Below are 27,853 nucleotides of genomic sequence, written 5' to 3'. Positions count from 1 at the left end.
ATACAATCCCTGGGTGATTACTTATCGTTGTTAACACCTGATAGAAAAAAGAACTGTGGAAGAAAAGCAAACTAGCAATACACCACAGGTGCAAAGAGATTTCTCTGGAACAGAGATGGATCATTTTATTGCACCTAATTACATCTTCTGAGATTCTGTTGCAGGTTACTGTTTCAAGGGCTGATTTAACTAAGTGTTGTCTGCTTGTTCACGTACAGAGGCATCATTTTTGTTCCTCTTCTCACCTCGTTCTTCTTTTTGTTTTGTCCTCTCCCACAGAAGATAGATGAAGAGAGCGAAGCAAACTTGCTAGCTGTTCTCACTGAAACACTGGACAGCATCCCTGTGGATGAGGATGGATTGCCTTCATTTGATGCATTGACAGATGGAGATGTGACCAACGAAAATGCCACTAGCCCTTCTCCAATGCCCGACGGCACCCCTCCAACTCAGGAGGCAGAAGAGCCGTCTCTAGTAAGAACCCTTCCTACTGTTTAACAGGAATTGGATGTGCCTCTGGCTACCCGCTGCATGGGTATGATGTAGTCACAGTAAGGTCTGGACTTTTCATTTAGACTGGAGAGCAAAATCAAGTAAAGAACTGAAAATTGAGCAGGGGAAAAAAACCCCCACCAAATAGTTAAATAGCTATATGGTGATTAATATAGCAATCTATTAAAATGTTGTTAAAAAGATTGATTTTGAGACTCTTGTGCTAATGGGGATGACACTTTTGCTTATCATTCTGTTCATATAAGTCAAGGTAATGGTTCTTAATTCATATTTCATTTCTTGGGGGTCTTTTTGTTATGTATGTTTAGATGTCATTTTTGGTGATCTGTAAAGAAAGGCCCAATGAGTCTGGTAGGATGCGGGGCTAATTTTGTGCCTTTAACATTGATTTGACCAGTAAGCACCAGCTTAGTGCTAACCAGGGCAAAACTGAATCTTGGGTGAGGATGTGGGTGAAACATTATACCCATTTTACTCAGTAAATCTAGTTTGAGACCTGATTCTCTTTCTGCTGAAAGCCTCTTATCACTGGGAGCAGAGCCAGATACCTGAATCTTGACACTGTATCCGTTAGTCTGTTAAAATTAACGTCTCTGTCTAGATCAGAGGCCTCTTCTGTCAAACAGATCACCAAGAATTTTATTTTGCCATGGATTCAGAAATCCAAGATTCCTGTCGTTTCTGCTTGCCCTGCAGTATACTGCAGTAAAGGGAGCAGAAATGTGCTGCCAAGCCAGAAAAAATTGAAATCTGTTTACTCTTGAGAAATATCAAGTCTTGCTTTCTTTTTTATTGCTGGAATTGATATAGCTAATTTTAAGTAATTATACAAAAAATGTAGATAAGTCTTTTTAATCCATAAAGATGCATAACTTTACTCTTTTCCTTCCACTTCCCTTTCCCTGATGTGTTTGTAGCTTAAGAAGCTCTTGCTGGCTCCAGCTAACACTCAGCTAAATTACAATGAATGCAGTGGTCTCAGCACACAAAACCATGCAAACACTAATCACAGGATCAGAACAAGCCCTGTGGTTGTTAAGGTACAAACTTATTCTTTACAATAAGGGGGCAAAAATAAGTGGAACAAGGTCTTCTATGCTTTCAGCAATAAGCAGTAGATCTGAATGTATTGCATTAATCTACCCACTGTCTTGTAACTGTTTTTTAAAAAAAGTGAATGGATTATAGGCTGGGTTCCAGAAAATCACCTGAGCTCCTTTATGCTCTGAATATTTCATTTATGCTTTTTCTCTTGGCAGAGTTCAGTTGTAGTCCCACCGTCTGTTGCTCTTGCCTGCTTTATTGATACTCAGAGTAGTAGGGGGTGCGATAGAATTTGCTGATGGGCTGGTGTTGTTTATGAGTGACTCCAGGATGCGGGACTGCCATTTTACCAGCTGTCTGAGCTAAGACAAATGACACTGGATTCTTGGCAAAAAATGTATATTAGACATTAACTGGATAGAATGGGGGGCTCTGACATAATTCTGTTAGCAGGCAGTATTAAACAATGTTTGTCTTGCCATTCACTGTAACTGAAAACGGACCGTTTAGGGGTACTTAAGAGAGTTGTGAATACTGGGCTCAAGCAATCAGCAGCAAATTAAGGTTTAAACCAGCTTATTTTTTTGTTCACAGTAAAGGCGCTGTAGGGTCTTGTTAGTTACATGTTGCTGAGTAGGAACATTGCAATGTAGGAGAAATGAAATAAAAAGCTGCATAAATGTCATTTAGGAATTTTAAATGTAATTTTCTTTCCTTGTTCTGCAAACAGTTATTCACAGCTCATAGATCTAGTACACTTAGACTGAACACTTCATTGAAAATCTCATCTCTTCAGAAAACCTATATCCATTCTGATAAGGTTCAGCTCACTAATTTTAGCTTTTATTTTATTTTATTTTATTATGCCCTGTTTTTAAGACTGAGAATTCATGGAGCAATAAAGCGAAGAGCATTTGTCAACAGCAAAAGCCTCAAAGACGTCCCTGCTCTGAACTTCTCAAATATCTGACTACGAATGATGACCCTCCTCAGACCAAACCAGCAGAGAACAGGAACAGCAGCAAAGAGAAATGCACCTCCAAAAGGAAGCCCCATCTGCAGTCTCAGACAAATCATCTGCAAGGTAGATGTGGGACTGCAGAATACAACTTTGGTATTAGCTGGGAAGTTGAAATACTGTGGTTGGGAATACCCTTGATACTTCTTCTGTTCTTTGGATTAGTGTTGTAAATCCAGAATCTCTTCTGTGTAAAAAGAATTTCAAAACAGTATAATGGAGTTAGAATTAGTTAGGTAGATTTAGTTTTTAGACAATTTTAATCCTTTGTTTATTGCCCCCAGCCTCAGAAAAAGAATCTCGGGGAAAAAAGTTGAACAAATACCACATGGTAATATGCCAAGCTAGCTGGAGATACTTTTTCACAGAGAACTGTACCACTAAGAAATCATTACACCCCTAAACAAGCTGGGCAGACCAGTTCATTAGTGTGCTTCTCTCTTTTTTGCTAGTGTAAAACTGAAGGCATTGTTAACCTGCCACACAGTCCTTAAGAGACAATAAATAGTGCTCTCACTGCTACTGAGAAAGCAATAAATGTGTCATTCCTGTTAAAGCTGGAATGCGGTTTGTAATTTTATTTTGTAAATAGTTGAAAGTTTAGCTGCTGTCCTGATCTTTCTCTCTCGTTTTTGGATTCTTTATGGCCAAAACTAAACCCTTATGTTGACTTTTAGTATCCCCCAATGCGTAAAGAACTGGTCTATATTACAAGTAGCGTCTATGACAGAGATGCAAGAACTTAAAGCCTCCTCTCTCACTTTCTCTCCCCCTCTTCCCCTGGCTGTTTTCCCAAGATAAAGGAAAGCTGTAAAAGCTTACGAGCCCAAAGGGAGCTTTTTCAAAGTTACTGTTACTTTAAAATACATTTAGGTATTTATATTGGCCTGGCATCTGGAAGGCCAGGTGCCTGTCTCAGTCACATCAGTGCAAATCCCAGATGACTCCACTAAAGTCAATGGAAGTTATCTGGCTGCAACAGAGATCAGGATATGACCCTAAACTTGTTGTTCTGGTATTTTTAAAGCAACAGTTGTAAACTGTGTATGGTTTTTCTTCTTTTCCCCCTACCTCATACCTGCGTTTTCAACGTCCATCAAATATACTTTTTCACTCTGCACTAGAAAGTATAAGCAAACTTAATAATCTTCCCTTCCTGCCACTAAATCTTGTTCTCACAGCTGTACATTCTGACATCCTAAGTGTCAGAATTTCTCCATTATGTTCTCAAATTATCCGAACAGTATTTCTTGTAAGAAAGAAATCCAAATGCCCCTAGAGCTTCTACCACTACCACTCCTTCTGGATGGCTTTGGCAGTATGCTTCGCAGCAGAACATGTAAAACCTGGGACTGTTACTGCAGTGGTACTGAAACAAAAAACTGCCAGAAGTTACAGAGGCTTTACTAACACTTTACTAACTGTTGGATGATAAGGTGGTAAATGATAAGGTATATCATATATATCATATATAACGTGATGTATACATGTGTATGCTATACACATATAGATGTGTGTGCACACATAATATGGATAAAAAAATCTTTCTATTCAGGTCAGAGTTGCTCTTGTTCCCCAGCTGAGGCAACTGTGTAGATTCAGTACAAAGAGTCGGGATGCAGAGTTGTGGAAAGGAGAATGAGAGGTTAGGAAAGTCCAAAGGGACGTATACCTAATTTACCAGTGTTTAACAGATGACTCTGATTTTACTAGTATTGCAAGTGAAATTGCAGGTAGAGAGAAATTACTCTCTTCTTTAATTCCTACACTTTAATTTACAGGCTTCTAAAATGTTGGTTTTTTCAGCAAACTTCAATATCAATGGATTTGCATATAATACAAATATAAGCATGTAAGCTTTCAGCTTGGGCAGTCAATTCATGCAGAAATCAACCTTGCGAATTTAACTGACATTTGCAGACCTGCAGTTATTGGTTTATACGTATAATCAAAAGTACAAGAAAATTGGCTCCTTCTGTTTTAAAAATAATCAGGGTCTGATATTTTCTTTCAAAGTTAGGAAAAGCTCACAAAGGATAAGTCAAACGTTATTTTCCTTTAGGGTTACTGTTGCAAGCATATTGCAAACCCACGGGAATGTCCACAAACGCATTCATGCCAAAGATCATCTGTGGTTTTGCACTGAAATTTGCCCATGAGGAAACTTAGTTCTTTTGAACCTGAATGTTTTCAATTTACAGGGACAAGCAACTTGATGTGAACCCTTTTTAATAAGAAAAAACTATACCACAGTAGACCTTCAAACTCTAATAAACAGGCGCCGTGGAAAAATGATAGTGTCTTGGCTAAATATTTACACTATCAATAGCTGTATGTGAGGATGAATCCTTTGCAGGACGAGTGTTTGGTCAAACCCTTGCCTAGCAATAAGAAAACTGATGGGTGTTTTGGTATGCGAATTTCTCAGTGGGATTGCTCAGTGATATCTGCCTAAAATTAATACATGCAAGTGTGAGATAATGCCTTGGTTCTGTGCCCATCTCTGACAGATTTGCACTGTGCCTCAGTGCTTCAGAATTTAATATGTGTATACTCTGATGTGGGACTACTCTGTGGGGCTAATAAGAGCTAGAATGAGACTTTTTGAAGGCTTAAATAGCTCTTACACATTCAGCTTCTTCAAAAAGCCTAAACTGGGCAAGGGCATGTAGATTTTTATTCTTTAAAAAAAAAAAAAAAAAAAAAAAAAGTATAGAAGTATATTCCAGAGCCTTACACAAAAATATGAGTCAGGTTACCTTCAGTTTTATCACACCTGGTTTTATACACAAATCAGTGGCCATGTTGGTTTAAACAAATAACTCATTGAGGTGCATCTCCATACTCTTGACAGTGACTTCTGAGGAAGGTGAGCCCCAGGTGAACACCTGAGCTTCCATTTCTAACTTTCATAGGGGGAGGACAAGAAACAATATGCAACTCTTGCAAATTGAGTTAATTTTTGAAAAAATGTAATATTACTTCAGGAATGCTCTAGAGCTTATAAAGGTAATCAATTTACATGTAAAATCCTTCCATGTTAATGGGAGCTCCAAGTCTAGAATGAATATGAAATATGCAGTAGTGACACTCTGGACAAAAGATCTGCAGTGCAGGAGTGTTCAAGGGGAATATTTTGTCTTAATTAATCTGCAGAAGAGAACCCCTGCTGTTGTTCTTGCTTCAATGCTCTTTGTGTTTAAGACATCCATCTAACTTCTGAAAAGTAAAATTTGCAAGTAATATAATTTTTAATTTTAAACATTTTACTGGCAATTAAAAGAATTGTAGTTGCATGACAATATCCTAATTCTTGGCTTGCTTTAGGAAAATACAATTTTGCATGAATAAAAGCTACAAAGACTTGTATTTTTATAGCCAGAGCTTTGTTTTTTTGCGTATGTTGGGATTATTGTGCTGAGAGCTTCAACCCCATTTTTAACCATCTGTGACTATGTCCATGGTTTGTCGTAGTTTGCAGGATAATTTTCAGAAATTTGGGCTATAACTGGTTGGACTCTGGCCTCACAGAAACAACCTATTCTCAGTGCTATATATAAAATTGTATGTTGTAGAAGTAAAATTAACTGAATATTCATAACGTTCTGTTACTTTGTAGTTATTCTGCTGCTCCTGTTTCCAAATAAAACGTGAACTGTAGTCTAAATTAACTCTAAGAGAAATAACATTTTCACAGTCTATCCTGTAGAGTTCTTCATTGATTTTTAAGATGTACCACTCTTCTTCTGAAAGGTTCTTGGCATTTGGATTGTGTACTGCATTTCAGAGGTACAGTAATTGATGTAAATAATTGTTGAAAATTAAAGTGCCCTTTTGGTACTAGTAATAAGGAATCAGGATGAGTCTCTTTATTTATCTATCTAAGATATAAAGAAATGGCAACTGAACTATCAAAGTTCAGCCCTAACTGACTACCATAGGATTCCAGTGCCAAAATAAAACAAAATGTTTATGGTATTCATTGCAGTGTGTTTAAATATGCCATAATTGTTTCCTTTTTCCCTTTAGCCAAACCAACAAGTTTATCACTTCCATTGACGCCTGAGTCACCAAAGTAAGTACTAAAAAGTGTAAACATTTATAAAAGGGAGGGGGGTTCAGTAGATTTTGGCTACAGCAACTCCATTTCAGCTTGTTTTTATAAATGTGCCCTGTCTTCCAGTGATCCCAAGGGTTCCCCATTTGAGAACAAGACTATTGAACAAACCTTAAGTGTGGAACTCTCTGGAACTGCAGGTGAGAAATGCAGAGTGCTGGCTCTTCCCTTAAGCATGGCTCGTGTGTGTTTGTTCACTGTAATATACTACAGGTACACTGAGATCTCACAGTGTCTCCTGTAGATTAACTTCAGTTTAGCAGTGACTTTTTATCCAGTTAACTGAGAAGAAATGTGTTTGAAAATACGTCCCCAACCTACACAGGAGAGCATAATTTCTGAGAAAATATGAATGAAACCATTTATCTGTTATACTTCTCCATTTCCCCATGGATTTGTGTACTGCTGAGCACCATCTTTCAAAGACAAACCCCACAGCACAGTGTAATAGATGTTACGGATGTAAAAGTTATGCCATCCAGTCTGTCTCTGGGCTGGTCTAGGGCTGTACATGACTGCATGTTTCAGGGCTTTGTCAGTTCTAGATTAATATGTCACAAATAACAGCTTTCTCCTCTACCACTGAAAAACTATTCTATAGCTTAGAGGGAATTTTTAAAACTGGTATTAATTTTGTATTCCTCCTTTCTCTCTATTTCTCCCATTAACGCACTTCACACAACCTCCCTTTATCCTTCTCCTCCTTTCTGATCCCTGGATTTGTAGCTTTTGAAGATTTGTAGGATTTTTTTATCATGTAGTGGTTTAGTTCATGCATCATCCATTTAATCACTCATTTAATTCATCTGCTCTTCTTTCTGCTGATGTCAATTTCTTCAGACTCAGATCTGTTTTATGGCTTTCCTCTGAACTCTGTTTTGCCTCTGTTTTCCTGAAGTTTTCAGAGCCAAGCACAAGAGAACACATTCAGCTCCACCTGAGCTATTGCCAAGACTCTTTTCTTTCCCAATTGTGTAATATTGAAAAATAAGAGATGTTCTTGGAATGCGTTTCTCTCAAGATAACAGTGGATTGTAAATTATATGATCATTATGATATATGAGCATTATGGGGGGAGGGGTGCATTGCAAAATATGTCTTCAGGTACCAAAAATCAGCTTGGTGGCCCTAAATTCAGAGTCAGCAGGCTGGGTTTGTGTGTATACATTGAGCTTTCATCTCCCTACAACCATCATTTCAGCTTTTTCAGAAACTTTTTCATTAGTTCAGCATTAAAACCTGCACACTTTTCTCTGCTGTGTCCTGGAAACCTGCAGTCTTAGTCATTCCTCTCATGGCAAAAGGAAACGCCCCTCCAGTGCACCTTCTGTTTGCAAAACGAACATGGCAAACATGGCAAAATTCACTGTATGCAGGAGGGTAATCCTGTTCAGTACCAGTAGGCCAGAAGCATGGAGAAGCCTTTTATCATTACTGGAGAGCAAGTCTGCACAAGGGTGCCCATTTGTAAGCACATGGGTAAGTCAGTGTTTAGTGCTGCCAAAGGGAAGGGGCAGACGAGGTGACTACAGCAGAGTGGTACAAGCAGCCGTTGAAATCACTGAAGGAAGCAGTGTTTTCTCCCAGCCAAAAAGTCAGCAGCCTGCTCTTCCCATCAGCTGACTAGACAGAAGTTGGGAGTCAGTCTGACCCCTGGATAGTTCTCTAGTATTGCGTCCATAATGGCAATGGGAATGGTCTTGGTATTACCAAATTCATTCCGCTCCATCAGCTGGGCACAGAGGAGGAAACAAAACAGCTTTGTAGTTCCTTGGACAATATAACCAGGAGAACTGGTGCATTTAAAAAAGCATCAGAAGCTGTGAAAAACAGCACAACTGGATGCATATCCAGAGAACAGGAATGCAATACTGGGATTCTATGATTTTTTTTTTGCCTCTGGAAGTAAATAGAGGTTAGCTAGAAAATAAACTGATGATATTCAGGAAAAGTAAGAGTTGGTAGAGTGTCTGTAGCCAAGGAGCTGGGGCACTGTTACCAAGCAGTGCACATGATGGTGGGTCTTGGAATCCCATGTTGTGCTTGCTCTGGTCTTCACAACCTGGTGAGGAGGTTTCAGGAGATCACTTAGTAGCTGTATTAATCTCTGCCTGCACATACACATATATTTTTATATTTATATTCATGTATGTATATAAATCTATAAAAAGATGCACGTCTTACTTTTTAACTGATTCGCGGTAGTGTCTTATTTCCTGAGTCTGCTTGTGCCAGAAGCAAAGTACATAAGAGAAACAACCTGGAGTACCGAAGAACTTATAGCATATGTGTGTAAATCATGGCAGAACTGGGATCCACTTCAAAAAAACAACTAAAAAAAAAAAAAAATAGTGTCAGTAGTGATTGATAATACCTTGAAGTTCCTTAGTGAGACCCTGGCAACTCCAAATTATATCCAGATAACCGCATTGTTCATTGTCCTTATATGGGGCAGCTTGCACTGTACAAGCACTATTTATTATAATTTAAATAGGAGTTGCCTTGATCTCACTATCCAATTGAAAAGACCATTAGCAGTGCTGCTTGCACTATCGAAGCACAAAGTATTTTAATATAAATAGCAGCTCCCTTGATCTCTCTGCTGAAAACAACATTGCTTCCCTCACTGATGAATTAACTATAGAGTAGAAAAATAAATAAATAAAAGCATTTCCCGCATGAGCCATCAATCTTCGTCACACACACATTTTGGATTCATGTATTGAAAGTCAAACTGAAACTGTTCTATTGCCAATGCTTTATCTTGCTTTACAACAGATTCATTACTAGTCATGACTGTAATTCTGTCCTCCCTAAAACTGTCAAAACCTTGATTTGTCAAGTTACAAGGAACAAAAATTTTTTAAAGTGTTTTCACACCACACATAAGAATTCTTTGAATGCACTTTAAATAAGTGCCCTATGATAGAGGAATAAGTCCACTGCTGTCTAAAATCCCAACTCCTGAAGCTGATTTCTAGTGTAATTCTAAGGAAAATGGACCAGAACATCATGATATGGACGGAGTCCTAGGCAATGATAATGTAGTGAATGAACCTCCTGTGTCAGGTGAGCCTCATTCTGAGTAAGAGGCTCAGAAGAGATTCGTCTCCCTTTATTTCCACAGGCAGCTGCACTGTCAGTGCCTTGCTAAGAGGCCATGGGCATGAACCTCTAATGTTTTCCAGAATTATGGGATTATTCTGTGTGACCTCTTTGGTCTTTGTTACTAGTCAGGTTGAGGGGGCACCTGCAAACACAGGAACTAGGAGGATGACTCACCTTCTGGAAATTGGCAGTGTTTCTCTTGGCAATCAAGGCCTCCTCAATGATTGTTTTAAAATTTTGATTGTATTAGACTTTGTGCTGAACTTCTGAATGTCAGATGTTCGATGGCATGGCTTCTAGTTAATCCCTCTCTGTTATCTCAGTGTCTTCTTAAATGTTCGCTCCTAAATACTCAAAGGCACCATTTAAGTACATGGAATTGGTTTACATGCCTAAGGCTCAATCAGTAACTGAAAGGCTATTTCCACCCTCGTGGTGAAAAGTCTCTCTCTCATTTGCACACAGTTCCCTGTAATTTATCATAATATAAAATTCCTCACCTGTTTTGGGTGCAAAATTTGATTTCTCCAAAAAGATGACAGTAAGGGCTGTATGTACACAATCAACTTGAATTGGACTCATGAGCATCCTTGAGGATACTGATACCCCCAATTTGCCCACCTCTTGATTTGTATTACCTCTATTTGTGAGAATAAATACTTAAAATCTGTCATATAAGAACTTCTTTGACCTCAGAATGATTTCTAATAAAATGAAATATGAGATATAGAGAATTGTCCAGAGGGAATAAATTCTAGTAAATTATTTGATATTTTCAGGCATCTGTGTTTGTTTTCTGCAGCACTGACAACAGGATTAAACTGAATACTCAACAAGCATGTAGTTTTTTATTATATGATGACTCTTTAATTTTATTATATTTTCCTGGCTTCTGCAATTCTGTGCCTCACAAAAGCTCTTCTTCTACTGAATTGAACTGTTATCTTGTGTTCAGTGTTTTAAGTGGCCTTAAATAATGTTTCCCTTGACAATCCATTTTCAAACTTAAAAGGTATGAAAGAATTCATTTTCAATACCTCTCAAAAGCCCAGTGCACATGTGGAAAGGTTCCAGGGCTGCGTTCCCCAAAAGACATTAATTATCAGCTCCCTCAAAGCACAACAAATGTCATCAAACATATGATGCTGAGTTACAGCAGTGATTTAGAAATATCTGTGTCTATGTAAAACAGCATTGCAAATCAGTCCTAAGTCCAGATGTCATGTTTAATACAAAGGCACTCCCCTAATTTCTGCTTTTCAACCTAGCTGAGCCAAATGAGTTACTAACAGGTTTTTTATAGTGGAGTTTCAGAGTGTATCAAATGTAGCTTCACTATCCTAGAGACTTTCTGGAAGGAAGTCGCATGGCCAAGGTGGCAGAGTTGGCACACATGCAAACACCTTTTGCTGCACAGACACGGGGAGGATGGTACTGCCTTGGCAGCAGTGCTGGCAATTTGATGTATGCTGTTCTCAAGCACGGGATCACTGAGTGAGTTCATAGTATATAGACAGAGCAAGGCAAAGTGCAAACGTACCATTTACCAAAGCTATTCAATTAAGGAAAAGTCCCTACAAAGAAAATGGTTTTATAGCATGTCATGAAAAAATACTTGCCTTTTACTTTAAAAAGAAAAAAGACTGTTTAAGGGGGATGATTGTAGAGCGTGTACCACTTCTAACAGATTTGCTGTGCAGAAGTACATAAGTGTGAGTGATGTAGAGGTACTTGTTTATTATAGAGCACATTTCAATGCAGTAATCATAAATATTGCTAAGGTTGTGCTCCGTTGAAATATGACCTACATACTCTTGATTGTTTGTGTTACGTGATTTGTCTGACACCCATTACATTCTGGGTAATGGCAGCCATTTGTTGCTGTGCACAGCAGGCTCTTTTGACAAAAGAAAATAGGCAGCAATAAAAAAGCTATAGTCTGAATTACATTCTGCACAGCGCTGCACTGCTGAGAGTTTGTGCAAGTGTGTTAACAATGCTCTGAACTGCCTCTTGTCAGCCTTCAGCCCGTAATGGCCATCTGTCCTTCCATAAATCTGTCAAAACCTGCTAAGTTCAAGAGAGAGTACGGAATATACCTTGTACTGTCAACGCTAAAGTGTACACATTGGGGGAGAAATCGGTGCGTGTGAAATAATCCAATGGTTATAGGATATTGTAATGCTGTTGATGTGGGATCATGGCCCTTGGTGAAGATTTCCAGGGGTTAGAGTGAAGATGAACAAGTGTGCAGCCAACTGGTTTTCTCAGAATTCACAGTTTGGAGATGGGTCATGGGACAAATTGCAGATGAACTCCGTAGAGGTGACATGAATTCCAAACTTCACTCCCTCCTCCATCCCCTGGTGTAGGTTTGTTCAAAAGTTAAATGAACATTTTCCAACTTTTATCTGTTTCTACTTGCCTGTGCACTTCCTGCTTCTGCTGAAAACCAGGAAAAAAGCCAGAATGCCACGAGGAAGCCCTTTGTTAGGCTGTCCCCAGCCCAGTTCTGCCAGCAACAGAAGTGCCAGTAAATTTAGCTCAGTCTGTACTTTTGTGAGGGGTTTTTTTGGTAGGGTTTGGGGTTTTTTTCCCCTTTCTCTGAAGATTGTTGGACTGCTTGTCAGGTTTCTGGAAATAGTTGTACTCTGTGTTTTGCTTGCTTACTGCCGGGACAAGCTTTAAAGAAGTGGTTTGAAACAATATTTTATTTTGAATATTGGATTATCTCTGGCATTTCTTTGCATGAAATTCTTAAATATGTATGTTCATAGTGGAGTGATTGTATTTTTGCTTCATTCTTTCTTTAAAAGTACATCCAAAAAACCAGTAAGTAACCCCAGAGCTTCTCATGATCTGTATAGTTTCATAAGTAAAAATGTCAGTTCTAAGTCTTTTATCTATAAAGTTGCTTTCTGCAGTATTTACTCAATCTGATCCTGAAGTTTTAACCTGGAAATTACTACTGCAGAATTTTGAAGGGGAGTCTTCTCTTCATTTTACCATAAATTCATTTAGTAGTCAAAAATACTTGACAGTCTGGAGGTGGATAAGGTGTGAAACACATATGTCTGTCTTGAGTGAATTTTGGGGAAGAAAGAAAAAAAAAATTGAGGGCTCAGAGGAAATAGTTTAATGGTGATGACTTTACACAAAATTTTTTTACTATTAAATTCAAATTTGAGGTAACTAGAGTTTTAGGTGTCATAATCTTCCCCTTGACTTTTGTGGCATTAGGCAAAGTCTTCACATAGCCTTGGGTAGCTTGTAAACATTTTTTCCAAACATTCAGACAAAATCAAGCATCTCTCTCACGTCAAGTATTCATGCCTTAGTACTCCTCTCTTCTTATTTTCTGGAAGAAATTCATTGCAGCTAATGCAGTGGGGCTCCCAGTCTCCATTTACGCTCCTTAGGGAGCACTATGCATTGATGGACGCTTTTCCTTCTTTACAGCAAAACACTATAAAACATGTTCCATTTGCATTGATCTGCTGAGCTCTGTTGCATGTTTAAAAATACAAAACAAAGCTCTATAGCCATGTTTGAAACACAAATTTCCTGTAACTGTGTCTGCTCTCTCTTTTCATTCTTGCTAAATAAGTAATGGAGAGCTCATTGCTTGGGCTAGAAGAAGAAATCTTGGATCGCATGAGCCTCTGGAATGCTTAAGGATGGTCTGGATTATCTAGAACTCCCTAATCTCCATCTAATTTGTTAAATTTTAAGAATATATTACTAAATTGCATGTGTCAGTTGGACAGAAGCAAATTTTTCAAACATAATACCTGAAGAGAAATTATTTCCTAAACAGTGTCTGCTGTCTGCTGTTACTCTGCTCTGGTGTCTGGGGTTATCCTTTTGTGAAGTCTGAAGAAATTCTATGATTTCTACAGAAAATATTGAAAGTTCTATTCTGTCCTCATAAAAACAAGTGCAATCAGCTGCTTCAGTTCCCAGGCTTTACTGGAATGGGCTACAGAACTTCCTTCAGTTTTGTCTCACCACACTGATATAATCTATTTATTATATAAACAGTCCTGGTAGTTAGCAGTATCTTTAGTCTTTGAATACTTACCTGTTTCATTTGAACTCTCTGCCGCATGACTCTCTCTGCTATTTAGTTTTAAATGCAATGGTTCATTACAGTTGCAGTTGTACTGTTGTTCATTTGGGTTTAAGTTGCAAAACTGTATTTCAGGCAAAATGTACTAGTTATGCTTACAAGAATGTATTATACATACATTAGTAAAGGTTTTCTATGTTAATGAACTGTGGAGACAAAGAGTCATTGCTGTTGAGTTGTAGGGTGGCTGTATTTCCTTGCATTCAAGTTCTGCGTCCTTTGGTAGTTCTCATTTATTTCTCTTGGGTTTGCTTTTGTCCAGGTTCTTGTCTGCTAAGTTCTTTACGTTTTTGATGGTACCAGTCTTTTGACTTTTCATTTTTACATCAAAATCTGTTTCATATTTAACAAAAACGTCTTTTGGTTTTTATCTCTTAATCTTTTCTATTAAAAGCTATAGAGAGAGGGGCGGATGTCATGGAGGGAGGGGAGGGGCAGAAATGATGCTGAAGATTAATGGCTATGCATTAGTATTGTTCCTATTGTTACCAGACTTTGGTGTCTCATACCCTAAATACTTTTATTCCCATGTTAAAGTGACATAGAATGGGTCTTGCTCTGTACCTATTTTAAGAAGCACATGAACCACTTTTATAAACATTGTATGTCTGCTTAAAAACATTCTGTTCCTCCTTTTAATCCCTGTAGGCCTAACTCCACCTACGACCCCTCCTCATAAAGCCAACCAAGATAATCCTTTTAGGACTTCACCTAAGCCGAAGTCATCATGCAAGACTGTTGTACCACCTTCAAAAAAACCCCGCTATAGTGAGTCTTCTGGTTCTCCAGGAAATAACCCGATCAAGAAGGGTCCGGAACAGTCTGAGCTGTATGCACAGCTTAGCAAGACTACAGTACTGTCCAGTGGACATGAGGAGAGAAAGACAAAACGGCCCAGTTTGCGGCTGTTTGGTGACCATGACTACTGTCAATCTGTGAATTCAAAATCAGAAATACACATTAAAATATCCCAGGAACTTCAGGACTCAAGACAACTAGAATTTAAGGATTCTTCACCTGGGTGGCAGTGTCAGATTTGTTCTTCTTTAGAACAAGACCAGTATTTCAAGAAAGAGACTTTACAGACAAATAAGCAGGGATCCCATGGTAATAACAGAAAACAGCTCCAAGACCAGGAAATTCGGGCTGAACTGAATAAGCATTTTGGTCACCCCAGCCAAGCTGTTTTTGATGAAGAAGCAGATAAGACCAGAGAACTAAGGGACAGTGATTACAGTGATGAACAATTCTCCAAACTACCTATGTTTATAAATTCAGGACTAGCAATGGATGGTCTGTTTGATGACAGTGAAGATGAAAGTGATAAACTATGCTACCCTTGGGATGGGACACAAGCCTATTCATTATTTGATGTATCACCTTCTTGCTCTTCTTTTAACTCTCCATGCAGAGATTCAGTGTCTCCACCCAAATCCTTACTTTCTCAAAGATCCCAAAGGACACGGTCTAGATCAAGGTCCTTTTCTCAACGCAGGTCTTGTTCCCGTTCTCCATATTCCCGGTCGAGATCAAGGTCGCCCTGTAGTAGATCCTCTTCAAGGTATGGTACAGCAAATTCATGTATGATCATTTTAGTTAATAAGGAGAACAGCAAAAACATAAAGGAACTAAAAGGAAGGAAAGAAAAAAACCAAGAAATAACTTATTCCAGTGCAACTTGTTCTATTGCTTCTGAGCTGATTAACTCTAAAGGTTATGGGTTTGCTACAGAAACACTTGTTGACAATACTCTTTAATTTGCCAAGTTTACACTTTTTGAGTGGAGCCAGTCAGGTCAGAGGCAGAGCAATTGATGAGAGATGTACACAACTAACCTTTCCCATTATCTGTGAGCTGCCTGGTGCCAATCTAGCTGCAGCCTCTATCAGATGAAGTTGGCAGTGGCTGACTGACTGCTCTGTGTTAGCTTCAATAAAGAACATTACAGAAAGGCTGAGGGGAGGAAATCACTTAAGGCCCCTTAGTTGACTAGGGGATTGCGAACTGTCACTGGAAAATCCCACTGGTAGCTTAGAAGAAATTGTAAGTTCAGGGAAGAGGTAGAAAATAGTGTCAATACACTCAAATGGAATGACAGAGGTGAATGTGTTTCTTCCTGCAGATCTTGTTGCTATTATGAGTCCAGCCACTGTAGGCACCAAGCATGCCGAAGTTCTCCCTTACGTGCAAGATCGCGGTCCAGATCACCGTACAGTCGCAGACCCAGGTAGTGCCTTTGGCCTGCATTTGTTTTACTTTGCAGCTGGTTCTCAAGAGATAATCATAGGATCATTAAGGCTGGAAAAGACCTCTGAGATTATTGAATACAACCTTTGACTGAAGACCACTGTGCCAACTAAGTCATACCACGAAGTGCCACATCCAGTCATTTCTTGAACACTTCAGGAATGGTGTCTCCAACACTTTCCTGGGCAGCCCATTCCAATGTCTAACCACCCTTTCAGTAGAGAAATTCTTCCTTGTGTCCAACTTGAACCTTCCCTGGTGCAGCTTGAGGCCATTTCCTCTTGTCCTTGTTGCTAATTACCTAGGATAACTAAGCTTTCCAAAAATTGTATTTCTAATTTTACATTCACAAATGCAGATGCTTGATTTAATGACTAAGTTATGTTTCCTAGATATGACAGCTATGAGGAATATCAGCATGAAAAGCTGAAGAGGGAAGAATACCGCAAAGAGTATGAAAAACGGGAATCTGAAAGGGCCAAACAAAGGGAGAGACAGAGGCAGAAAGCAATTGTAAGCACTGAGATGATGACTTTCATATTGAAGTAGATTTGTTTCTTTTCACAGATTCTAATGCTAAAATTCAGAGTTTATTTGCTTTCTCCTTATAAAAATACAAAAATTTGATTATGTGTATTTCTTAGTATTTCTAGTTTTAAGCAAATATGTGTTTTCATAACGATTTCTGTTTTGATGTCACAGTACTAATTTTTTTAAGTTCTGTAAATTGCAGCTCACCAAGTTTTTCACAGTGAACAGATACAGAAAACTTACTAGAAAAAGGGTTACTCCCAGACAGCACACAAGTAGAATAGAACTAGTCTATTTCTTACACAGATCTACCAGTGACCTGCCTTTTACTGTGTGTCACCTACCACACTTAGCAAGGAGTCAGCTTACTTACCAATTGCTGAACTCTCATAGTGGCTGTAATTGTCTATACAGAGAGAGCAGACGACAGAACTCAAAATTGGGATCAGTAAAGTCAGACATGACTTTAATTGCGATTTTTTTCGCTATATATGAGTCAGTTCAATTTTGAGTTATTTTTAGCAAAATAAATAATCTGAAGACACAATGCAATTTAAAGATGTCATTTAACATTGTCTCTCTCATAATGAATATGTATTATTTTATTATTTTGTTCATCAGTGTTATCTGTGAAACAATTGAAATATATGAAGCAACAGAAATACCTGAGGTGAAGGAAATACCCATAGGGGGTTAAGTAACTCTCTTGGCTGTTGTAGCACTAGGACAGAAGAGTGGTTATTAAATGAGCAGGAGGCTTTTCCCCCCTTTTAGTTCCCCATTGGCAACTGCATTTTGGTAAATTAAACTGGGAGCTGCTGTGAATCTGGATTCCTCTTCTAGTTGCTAAGGTTTGGTCACAGTTTGGTTTTCTGTGTCCTACGCTTTCCATTCAGTTGTACCTACACTGCTGTTCTGACTGCTGGATGAACTGGTGCAGACTGGGACACTTCATCTTTGTTTCCAGGTTTTCCCTTAGTACTCTGTGCAGAGGTGACCAAGATGAATAGGTCTTTTTGCCAGTGCCATTAGTGGACTTTGTAGCAAAAGGTGATTTGTCACACAATCGGCATTTCTTCTAATACACCTGCAGAACTGGGAGTGTATGGATACTGAAAGAGACTTGGCATAGTCTACAGCAATGAGAAGTTCTGGGAGGGAACAGAAACCTTTATGGTCTGATTTTTGTCTCTGCTACTGTTGTTCTTAGTGAGCTTCATCAAATCATTTCATTCTGCTTCAAGTGCCCTATCTACAAAGTGTGGGTGATAGGTGTATTTTGTAAAGCACAAGATTTAGAGCTATAACACACACTGCTGTGCTGCTCTGAAACTCAGTGAAGGCAGTGGAATAATTTTGCTTGGCTTCAGACAGGGCCATATTTAAGTCAATTGTTGCAGTTAGTTTTAAAATATCTGGCTTCCATCTGCTTAGAGGTGAACACTACCTTCCAGCAATCATAACTTACACTGGCTGTTCTCTCTTAGATCTAACAGAAATTAGAGATTCAAGTAGACCTCTGTCATGGGTGTATCTTGCTACTTCTCAATTACTGTACCTTACCCATATAAATAAACATGAATCCTCCTGAGGAGGTAGAAAATTTGATTTAGTTTAAAACAAACAAATATTTGGCAAGTAGCTAATCAAGAGAAAAGGAAAGAAAAGAAATTTAATAAGCTCCAGGTATGCTGCATCATAGCTTCCTGCATTAAAAATTTTGGACATTTCAAAACCAAGGTTGAATTTATTTTCTTTCCATAGTGAACATTTTCATGATAATTAACTTAATTAATGGAATTATTTATTAATAAACATAAATCAAAACTAAAAATAAATATCAATAAACAGAACATGGCAAAAATCTAAAATCCAGTCATCTGTGTAGGAGCTGCAGGAAATGTAGATCAAATCCTATTAACTCCTTTTTTCAAAGTCTACCAACACTTTTACTTTAAAAATCTGTATTGAATCATGCTAGTTTATACCCTGTGCAAATAAGTAGGGATTAGGGGACAGCAAAGAAAGGGAAGCCCTGATCACATGAAGTCAGTGATAAATTTTGTATTATTTCTGGCATTCTCTGCTCCTTTTCTTACCCATTCTGGTTTATGGGTCTCTTTTGTATTACTCTTTTCTTTCTTGAGGGACTCAACTCATTTATCCTTCAGTCACAAAAATCTCCTTTCTCTCTTTCCTCTTTCTACAGTCCCATAAATTTAGATTTCTTTTCTCTCTGTATTGGGGAATTTTTTATTTTGTTCCTCACCGATTCTCTTGCTGCCAGAACTGATTTATTGCCACGTACCTCCAGGTACTGTTAAAAGAGTGCCCCAAAGAGTGGGTAGTACTAATGCCTCAGTTGTTACACAGGACTGGTGACTTTCCTTCCTGAGAAGCACTGTGCTATGATCTCAGAAGTCAGTTGTGGAAATGATGCACAGTAGAACGGGAACGAAAGTTGTGACTGAGCTACGAGTCATCAGGTATCCTTGAATCAGTATCTAAAATTAGTCTCCATGTGGCAACAGGCATGGAAAACCTAAAAGAAATGAGAAAAAAATCACATATTTTAATCTGTCAAAATCTTATGAGAAGCAGTGCCCTCTGATTGTGCCAGCAGATGTGCAGACGTTGACAGAGTGCTGAGGAGGCTTGTTTTAGAATCCCGTGCCCATGCTATGTGGCACAGGCGTGTTTCAAACGACTGCCCCTTCAGTCTTGCACACACCACGTTCACTGCAGTAGCTTCAGATCAGCTAGAAGCCTGGACTGGCATTTTCCTGTTTGAATTCCTGAATTTCTGTCTTGACTTACAGCTATATACAGGTGATTTGATTTCAAAAGGTACTGTGATATTCTTCTCCTCTTCCTTTTCTTCTTTCCTTCTGTCTAGTTTGTGGAGATTCAGTTCCTTTTTTGTGGATTGAGGTCTTAATTTTGAGCAGTCATGCTTGAAAAATATGGGCTGATCCCACAAGATATTTTCCATTTAGAGAGTAAGAAAAATATTTTTATCATTAATTAATTCATTCATCCATTCATTCATTTATTAATTTATACTTTTGATTGTGATCCCTTTGCTAACTGAGCAAATGTTAGAATAGTTTAATTTGATCTTAACTTGATTTATTTCACAGGGTCCCCATTTTGCTTTATAATGGGTCCTCACTGAACATAAGGATGGTCTGCCACCAAGACTTGCCTAACTGTATAATGCTAACCAGACACATTCACCATGAAACTTGAGGAGCACTGCAGGACAGGACGATCTACTTGGTGCTTTGTAGAAACTTAAATCCCCAACCAAGGCAGATCACAGTGATTTGCCAAGTGGTCTGATGACCCTTTTTTTCTTCCAGTACACCCCAGGAAATTTCTTAGATGTGAGAGCTTATATTCCAGCAGCTCCTTAGACCACGCGGCAGATACTTTTCAAAGCATGGCATCAGGAATAGTTATCACATTGCAATTCTAGAGTCACCAGTTCGTGATTCCTCGTTGACATGGTACACCAGGGCAGGGAGGTTAAACTGTTTGGTGAGCATCTTGGTGTTGTGGCTCTCTGCTACTCCCCTGCTCTGGCCACAATACTAACTTAGATTCACATCCTCCATGCGGCCTATTTAATGCATGCACAGGCTGCTGCCAAGAGGTATAACAAAATCAGCTTTTATAGTCCAGTAGAAAATTACTATTAACATTATTACTTTTCATTTCTAAATGCTGACAGCCTCAGTGAGACAAGTATCGAGAGTCCCAGTCCCAGAGAGCTTACAGACATAAGAAGATAAATGCACTGTGAGACCACTGCAGCGGAAGGAAACACATGGTTTCAAAGAAAATAAATTGCTCTAAAACAGGAAGGCAGGAGAAAGGTGGTTTCATAAATGAGTGCTTACCTTCTCTGAAGTCTAAAACCTATAATGGAGTGCATTTCCACTAATGAAGGATTCAATGTACATCGTATATTTAGGTTGGATTTTTTTGGTTTTGCTAGTCTTGATGGCCTTGATCCTAGGTACTCTAATTTTGCTGCATGAGTTTATGAATAAGTATCAAATGGATTACCTAAACCTTGAGGTTTACTGGTCCATCTTTTTTTTTTTCTAGTGGTCACCATGGAGTGTGGCTGAACTATTCAGCCCTCAGGTAGCCCCACATAGACCCACAAGCAGCACTTGATAATCTTTCTTTTTGTTCTTTTTTTCTTCCAGTTTTTGTGATTTTTGCCATTCATACTTACCCAAAGATCATACTTATTCTTTACTGAATCTGAAGAAAATTTTTCTTACTATTATTAGTAAATCAGAATCTTAAGCTTAAATGGCAGTTTACTATCATAGCATTTATATTTTTAAAACCCTGTCCAGCCATTGACCATTGCATTTTTAAAAAGTCTTCATGGCTTTCTACTGGAAGAGAAGTCACATGTCATGGAAGGCAGCACAGGCATGGGGCTTGCACCCATCCAGCCACCTCTGTTGTAGCAAGAAGCAGAGCCTCTGATAAGTCCATAGCAGAACCGAGCTTTAAAACACTCCTGGATTTCTTCTCTCAGCTTCACATATAGCATTACCTGGCTCCTGGAGGATTAGGTATGCACCATGGATGTGCAGACAAAAAGTGGTAGTGAAAATGGGAACAGCAGCACTACGCAGTGTTACCTCTGGAGTGGCTGCCTTCGGTTCCCATGGGCTCTGCTTAGCAGCACCACAGGCAGGCAAAGCAAACTGTTGGGGGAAAAAGCCAAAAAGGCAAGTGAAAACTAATACATCTAATGGCCTTATGAAATAAAGACTTAAGAATAAGGAAGGGCAAAGAAAATAAAGTTTTGGAGGAAGCCTTTGCAAGACAAAAAAGATCCTTAGCATCAGTGAATGTTTTGGAGGATGAGCGGTCCCTTTATTAACTCTTAGATGTGTAAGGTATATCCTGGTGCTGTTTTCTCGAGTTTTGGTATTCTAGTGCCTTAGTGTTTTCATTTGAGCCTTAAAATACTGGTTTTCAGTCTGAGATTTTCTGCCACATCTTCCTAATAAAGTGTTTTTACTGCAAAGAAGAAAGAGCAATAATAATAATAATAAAGGAACTTTAGATAAACCAAAAGAACACAGATGTGTTGGGCCTGAGGGAGTTGAGTGGACTATTCTTTTTTTTTTTCTCATCAAAGCAATGAACTACATTGAAATTTTGTGATGAAAAATAAATCATCTGCAATTTTGGGGGGGAAATATGAATAGTATCTTCTGAAGTTTCTTGTGGGTTCCCTCTGCCCATATTAAATTGTAAGCAAAGGCTTTTCTTTGCAGTTCTGTAGGTTTCCAATTCATCTATCATCTCTAACAAGTGCTGTTTATTTAATGTGCACATATATGCATTTAATTTATTATCAAATAAAGGTCTTTAACATTTAGTGGTATATTGTGATCTTGTTAGGCTTCTATAGCTCCTATTATTAATGGGGATAAAAGACAGGCATCTCTGCGAATACATATACATTCTTCATAGCTGCTTTAAATAAACCAAAGTTAACCAAGACAAAAACAGTGCTGTATGGATCCTGCGTTCTCTGGTATCTTATTCCATCATGGCACTCTGCTTAAAAAATACTTGAACACCTCTTCTCATGTGTGCATACTGGAGGACATATGGTGCATTTCAGCTTTAAATTTGAATTTCCTTAATTTTACAGATTTAACTTACTCCCTTAATGTTATGGCGCTTTTTTTAACAGGCGTTTTTTTTTTTTTTCTTTTCTTTTTTTTTTTTACAGTTTTCATTTATTACAGTTGTCTTAAAGAGATACTAGATATAAAGGTTATTAGAGGGATAGAAGAAGGAAAACTTGCACAGGCACACACACAGACTTATGGAAGAGTGTGCAATAAGATATTTCCATTACACTGTAATATAACAATCTTCATGTCAGTGAGTGAAACATTATGTTTTTTCAGTCGAGATGTATTATCTCAGCTAAAGTATATTAGACAGTCTGCTGTGTTATGTTCTGCTCCATCTGGTCAGTCATTTAGGTTCAATAGCAAGTATCAATGGAATTGTTTCTTATCAAGTGTTTCAGTGCGGTTAAATCCTTGATTTGGTAAAACAGTCTGAAAAAGTAATTACTGTGCATATGCAGATTTTCCTGGTTTTGAAGTTTATGGCACCCAACCATAGTGAAAGTAAGCAGAGTGAGAATGGGGAAAATGGAAGAAATGCATATTTCCCTTGTGTGCACTCTACGCCCCTGGTTCGCAGAAGCCCTACCCAAACTCCTCTGTCGGGAAGGTCAGGGCTCTAGACGGGGACACAGTAGAGACAGAGATAAGAAGCAGCAGCTGTCTGTAAGGCACCCTTGTGCCCTAAATGTATGGCCTCCCATGGGCATACTTCCTTCCTTTAGCCATTCTAACTTCTCCAAACTGCATTGATGCAGCAGAAAACAAGGGCAGCTTTTGGACCCTGAACTTGAAAAGGCATAACATTTAAAAATTAAAGTATCTGTTCCAGTAGGGTTACAGAAGACTACTAAGGCACTCACCTTGGTTCCTTACATAATCAAAAGAGGCAGTAGTTTCAAGCATCTAAATGAGATCCTTACTTGATTCCATTGATTAGGGAAAGCATATGCACACTTTGATAGAACAACCAAGGACTCTGCTGGGCTGACCAGGGAGCTGTAAAGGACCCAGGTGATTCTTGTGCCATTCCTTAGTGAGCAGGGCTTTTGTGTGGGAATGTTTGATTCTTCGATCTCTGTTTTCTGCAGCTTTAAACTTCCATTTCTCAGGAGCTTAGATTAACTGGATCTGAGCCCCTGAGATTTGTGAGGCCAGAAAAAGAGTCGACGAAAATAGTTGACTGAGTGTGCTAGTGAGAAAGAGTTTCTGTTGGGAGACAGATATATTAGGGTTAGCTTCCTGCTGCAGGAATTGTTTATTTATTTTGTATTAAATAGTTCCTGGGAGCCAAGTGCTCTCCTGGGAGCAAGGAGCCAGGATTTTTGGCACCCATAACGAAGAGTTCTGATGGTCCCTTTATCTCAAATGAGTACTCAAACAAGTAAAGAGGAGGCATTGGGATAATTTTTGTTTTTACATGTGTTTTGGTCTGATCTCAATCCTGTTGTCCCTAGTCCAAGAATGACTAGTGCTTTATGCCTCTATGGGGACTCATGAGAAAGATATATTTTGTGCTGTATCTGAATTGTAACACTATAAACTACCTGTCTCTTCAGGCTAGAATGTTTCTGAGCAGGAATGCAAGTCTATATTTAGGTCCCTAGAGCCTTTTGCATTGCACAGTTGAGGTGCCATTAGCCTTTAGGCACCTCCAGGTTACGATAGTCATGAATTCTCAGCAGTCAGTATAGCTCCTTCGGCATTCGGCACCTAAATTCTGCACAAGTCTCAGGTGCCAAAGCTGATGGTTTAAACTGACATTGCTCCACTGACAGATTTACACCAGCTGAGAATGTGGTGGTGGTTCAATTTATGGGACTAATGTGCGGGTGTGTAAGGGATGAGCAGTAGGGCTAGTAGTGCCAGGGTTCCTCCGGCCAGAGGCAATCAGAGACAGGAAGGCTGAGCACCCAAGCCAGGTATAGCTGGTGTTTCTTTGCCCTGATTACTTTAAGGTCAGTGTTTTTAAGATCTCTTTTTGCCTTTTGCTTTTCTTTCAGCTCACTAAATGGCTCTACCCTCAGCAAAGTGTTCATCCTAAAATTCATGAAGTGACTCTTACAGGGTTTCCTAGTCCTTCCCTAATTCTGCTGAGCATTTTCTCTAAGGGAGAAAGCATATGACTGTGACTCCATTGTTTTAAAAGGTCTGATGCTTTGTTCCAAGTGTTGAAAGAACATGCAAATGACACCCTGGCCTGTGAAAATCAGGGACTTCAGTCAGGTGTGTTTTTTTCTGAATAAACCAACAGGCAATGGTGACTGCAAGATATATTTTACTGTCCTGCCTTCCCCTCAGAAATACTTATTTTAATAAAAGTCATCTTTTGGACCCAATCCTGGTTTTGGCTGGGATAGTTTTATTCTTCGTAGCTAGTACAGGACTGTGTTTTGGATTTAATGTGAGCGCAATGTTGATAACACATTGATGTTTTAATTACTGCTAAATAGTGCTTACTCCAAATCAAGTACTTTCCAGTTTCCCATGCTCTACCACTGAGCAGGTGCACAGGAAGCAGGGAGGGAGCACGGCCAGGACAACCGACCTGAACAGGCCAAAGGGATATTCCATACCATATGGCATCATTCCCAGTATACAAACCAGGGAGAGTTGGCCAGAAGAGGCAGATCACTGCTTAGGGATGGGATGGATATTGGTCAGTGGGGAAGTGAGCAGCTGTAGTGTGCAGCACTTTTTTCTCTTGGGTTTTATTTCTCCCTCCCTCTCCTTTTCATTACTATTATTATACTTTTCTTTGTTTCAATTATTAAGCTGACCTTATCTCAACACACAAGTTTTACTTTTTCTGCTTCTCCTCCTCATCCCACCAGAGGGTGGGGAATGAGCTAGGGGCTGTGTAGTACTTAGTTATTGGCTGAGGTTAAAACATGACAACCCTTGAAAGCTTTCCCTCTGTTTTAAGGTATGGATTATGGAGGAACAGGATTGCAGGATGAATCATCTGTTGAGTCATCTGGGTTTATAATGTTACGTTTGTAATACGTTTTGTTATGTCTGTAGTACTTTTATGCAAATATTGTGTTACTTTATGATACTCTGCAACTAAGGTGGATTTTGCTCCATATTGTGTAGATGGCAAGAGAAAGGGAGCTCCTAGTTTGGAAGAGTTTGCAGTCCTGGAGGGGAAGTGGTAGAAAGGGTGAAAGGGAAAAAGGTGCAGTAGGATACAAATGGAGCCAACTGTCAGTGTATAGAGAACAGTAAGAGCAAGCAGTGAACCCTTCCAGGAGCACACCACCTAACAAATGTAGTGTCATGTAAATACCTTAGATGCTTTCCAGGAGAGAACTATTTCACTTGCAAGATGCAGTAGGTCTTCCACACGAGACTATTTCTATAATTATGCATCCTCTGTACATCTGTGTATGTATTTGCATGCATATATGTCTAGGTTCATCACTATTACACATTTGTTAAAAATATGCCTTCCCTGTTGCTCTTCTTCAACAGGAAGAACGTCGTGTGATTTATCTGGGTAAAATCAGACCTGACACAACCCGAACAGAACTGAGGGACCGTTTTGAAGTTTTTGGTGAAATTGAGGAGTGCACAGTAAATTTGCGGGATGATGGGTAGGAACTTTTGAGATTACTACTTGTTTGGGACCTGCCATATGTAAAAAATTATGGCAGTAAAATTATTGGTATGGGAGTTACCAATATAAGGGCTGTGACAGATGACATGCTGAGTTCAAAACCTTATTTATTTTCTTTCATCCTTATTTATTAATCTTGCTAGTTGAGATTTCCTGTCCCAGAAATAAGTATTTAGCTGTATGACAGGACAATCATGCTGATAAATGGATGCAGTACTTCTGGCATTTCCACTGCTGGGTCTCCTGCAAGTTTGCTTTCAGGAAGGGGTTACACTAATGTGTGTTAACTCTTTTCAGCTTTTATTCACAACTGTATTTTTCAATTTCAGAGACAGCTATGGTTTCATCACCTACCGCTATACTTGTGACGCCTTCGCTGCTCTTGAAAACGGATACACTTTGCGCAGGTCAAATGAACCTGACTTTGAGCTGTACTTCTGTGGACGCAAGCAATTTTGCAAGTCAAACTATGCAGACCTAGGTAGGTATTTTGGTCTATGTGAATTAAAGCACATAACTGGAATCTTGTAACTCAGGAGAATTTAGAGTTTGCTACTTTTTTGTTTACTGCTTATATTATTTAAATGATGGGGGCAGGTAAGGTGTTGAAGGAAGTGGTTTTCACTTTCTGTAAGAAGTTTAAAAGTTAACTAATCTGAGCTGGCTTCTTTCAAATATTCCAGACTGTAAAAATTCTTTTAAAGCCCACTTCCACCATTATAAAAATAAGTGCTCAATATTCAGTAACACATTTCTGTGTTGAAATGACAGCACCACAAAAACCTCTCACATGCATTACTATTTATTGGTGTAACTGCTTGGTTCCAATACCTCATTTATTTATATGATTCATAAACAGAGAACAAAGGAGACGCCTTATCACAAAAACTTCATTACGATTCTTGCTTTGCTGTGAGTTCTCTGGTAGATGTGTAGAACTTGCCAAGGGCTCTTCTTAAACACAATTCATAGATACTCAAGTTTGAAAGCGAGAAGGATCTGTGACCAAACCTGACCCTTAGTGTGGTAAAAGCCATTGATCTCAACCAGTGATTCTAAAATTGTGCATAAACATATGTATATGAAGGTGTCTTCTTGAAGGGACTTCCAGTAATGATATAAGAGGCTCCAGCCCGTGGAGAGCTTAGCAAATCTCATAGTATTTGCGGTCACACTGAAATGGGGCATTATACATACCAGTCTCCAGACCTCAGCATGCTGTGGCAACTCCAGGCTCAAGTGTACATACTGTCTGTGCTAACACATCTGGGTCTGTCCAAGTCCTGTCAGGGCAAAAACGTGTGGTTCTGTCCTATGCTCTGGGTCAGGGTGTGATGCTTCCCCTTGCAAGGATTTTTGGACATGTTCAAAGTCTTAGAGCAGGAATACTGATGTTAAGAATATGCATAAAGAGACTATGCAGAGTACCAAAATAGCCTCTGTAATATTATAATATATGATAAACTCAACTCTTATTTAATTACCTTTTAAAATGTAAAGTATTCATTAGATGTTAAATCTTTCCTAATACCTGTATAAATAGACTAAAGGCACGGGAGATACTTTTTTCTGAATAACATAGCAAGGCACATTTTGCTGTTGAATCTATATTAATCAGATATTGTGGGGTTTTTATGAATAAATGACCACAGTCATTAAAATCTCTCATAACCCTGTAACACAGTGCTAATGAAATCTTGTATGCGCTGCCCTTGGCTTTGTACAATGCAGGAAGTGAATACAGATATATTTTTTCTAACCAATTGATGTCTTTTCAAAATAAATTATAAAGATGATACGCATTGTTCACAATGAATATGCTATAATTCACTTCAGTGACTAAACA

General features: G+C 38.8%; 1 protein-coding gene across 4 annotated transcripts in view; it reads left to right on the top strand.

Annotated features, from left to right (window-relative positions):
* Window positions 1–27,853, top strand: part of PPARGC1A (PPARG coactivator 1 alpha) — a 369,906-nt gene that overhangs the window by 333,269 nt on the left and 8,784 nt on the right. For 3 of the 4 annotated variants that reach the window (XM_050338766.1, XM_050338767.1, XM_050338768.1), the window contains exons 3-12: window positions 280–474; window positions 1,431–1,553; window positions 2,437–2,641; window positions 6,605–6,650; window positions 6,759–6,832; window positions 14,578–15,490; window positions 16,052–16,156; window positions 16,569–16,689; window positions 25,863–25,984; window positions 26,337–26,488. In XM_050338766.1, the coding sequence (XP_050194723.1) occupies window positions 280–474; window positions 1,431–1,553; window positions 2,437–2,641; window positions 6,605–6,650; window positions 6,759–6,832; window positions 14,578–15,490; window positions 16,052–16,156; window positions 16,569–16,689; window positions 25,863–25,984; window positions 26,337–26,488 (2,056 nt within the window). Of the gene's footprint in view, window positions 1–279; window positions 536–1,430; window positions 1,554–2,436; window positions 2,642–6,604; window positions 6,651–6,758; window positions 6,833–14,577; window positions 15,491–16,051; window positions 16,157–16,568; window positions 16,690–25,862; window positions 25,985–26,336; window positions 26,489–27,853 lie in introns of those variants that run through there. The other variant, XM_050338771.1, reaches the window with a different exon arrangement.

Source organism: Myiozetetes cayanensis, unplaced genomic scaffold (genome assembly GCF_022539395.1).
Source record: "Myiozetetes cayanensis isolate MyiCay16 unplaced genomic scaffold, myiCay2020 scf7, whole genome shotgun sequence".
NCBI lineage: Eukaryota > Metazoa > Chordata > Aves > Passeriformes > Tyrannidae > Myiozetetes > Myiozetetes cayanensis.
Note: the sequence above shows the minus strand (reverse complement) of the source record. Positions and strands in the feature narration are given on the sequence as shown.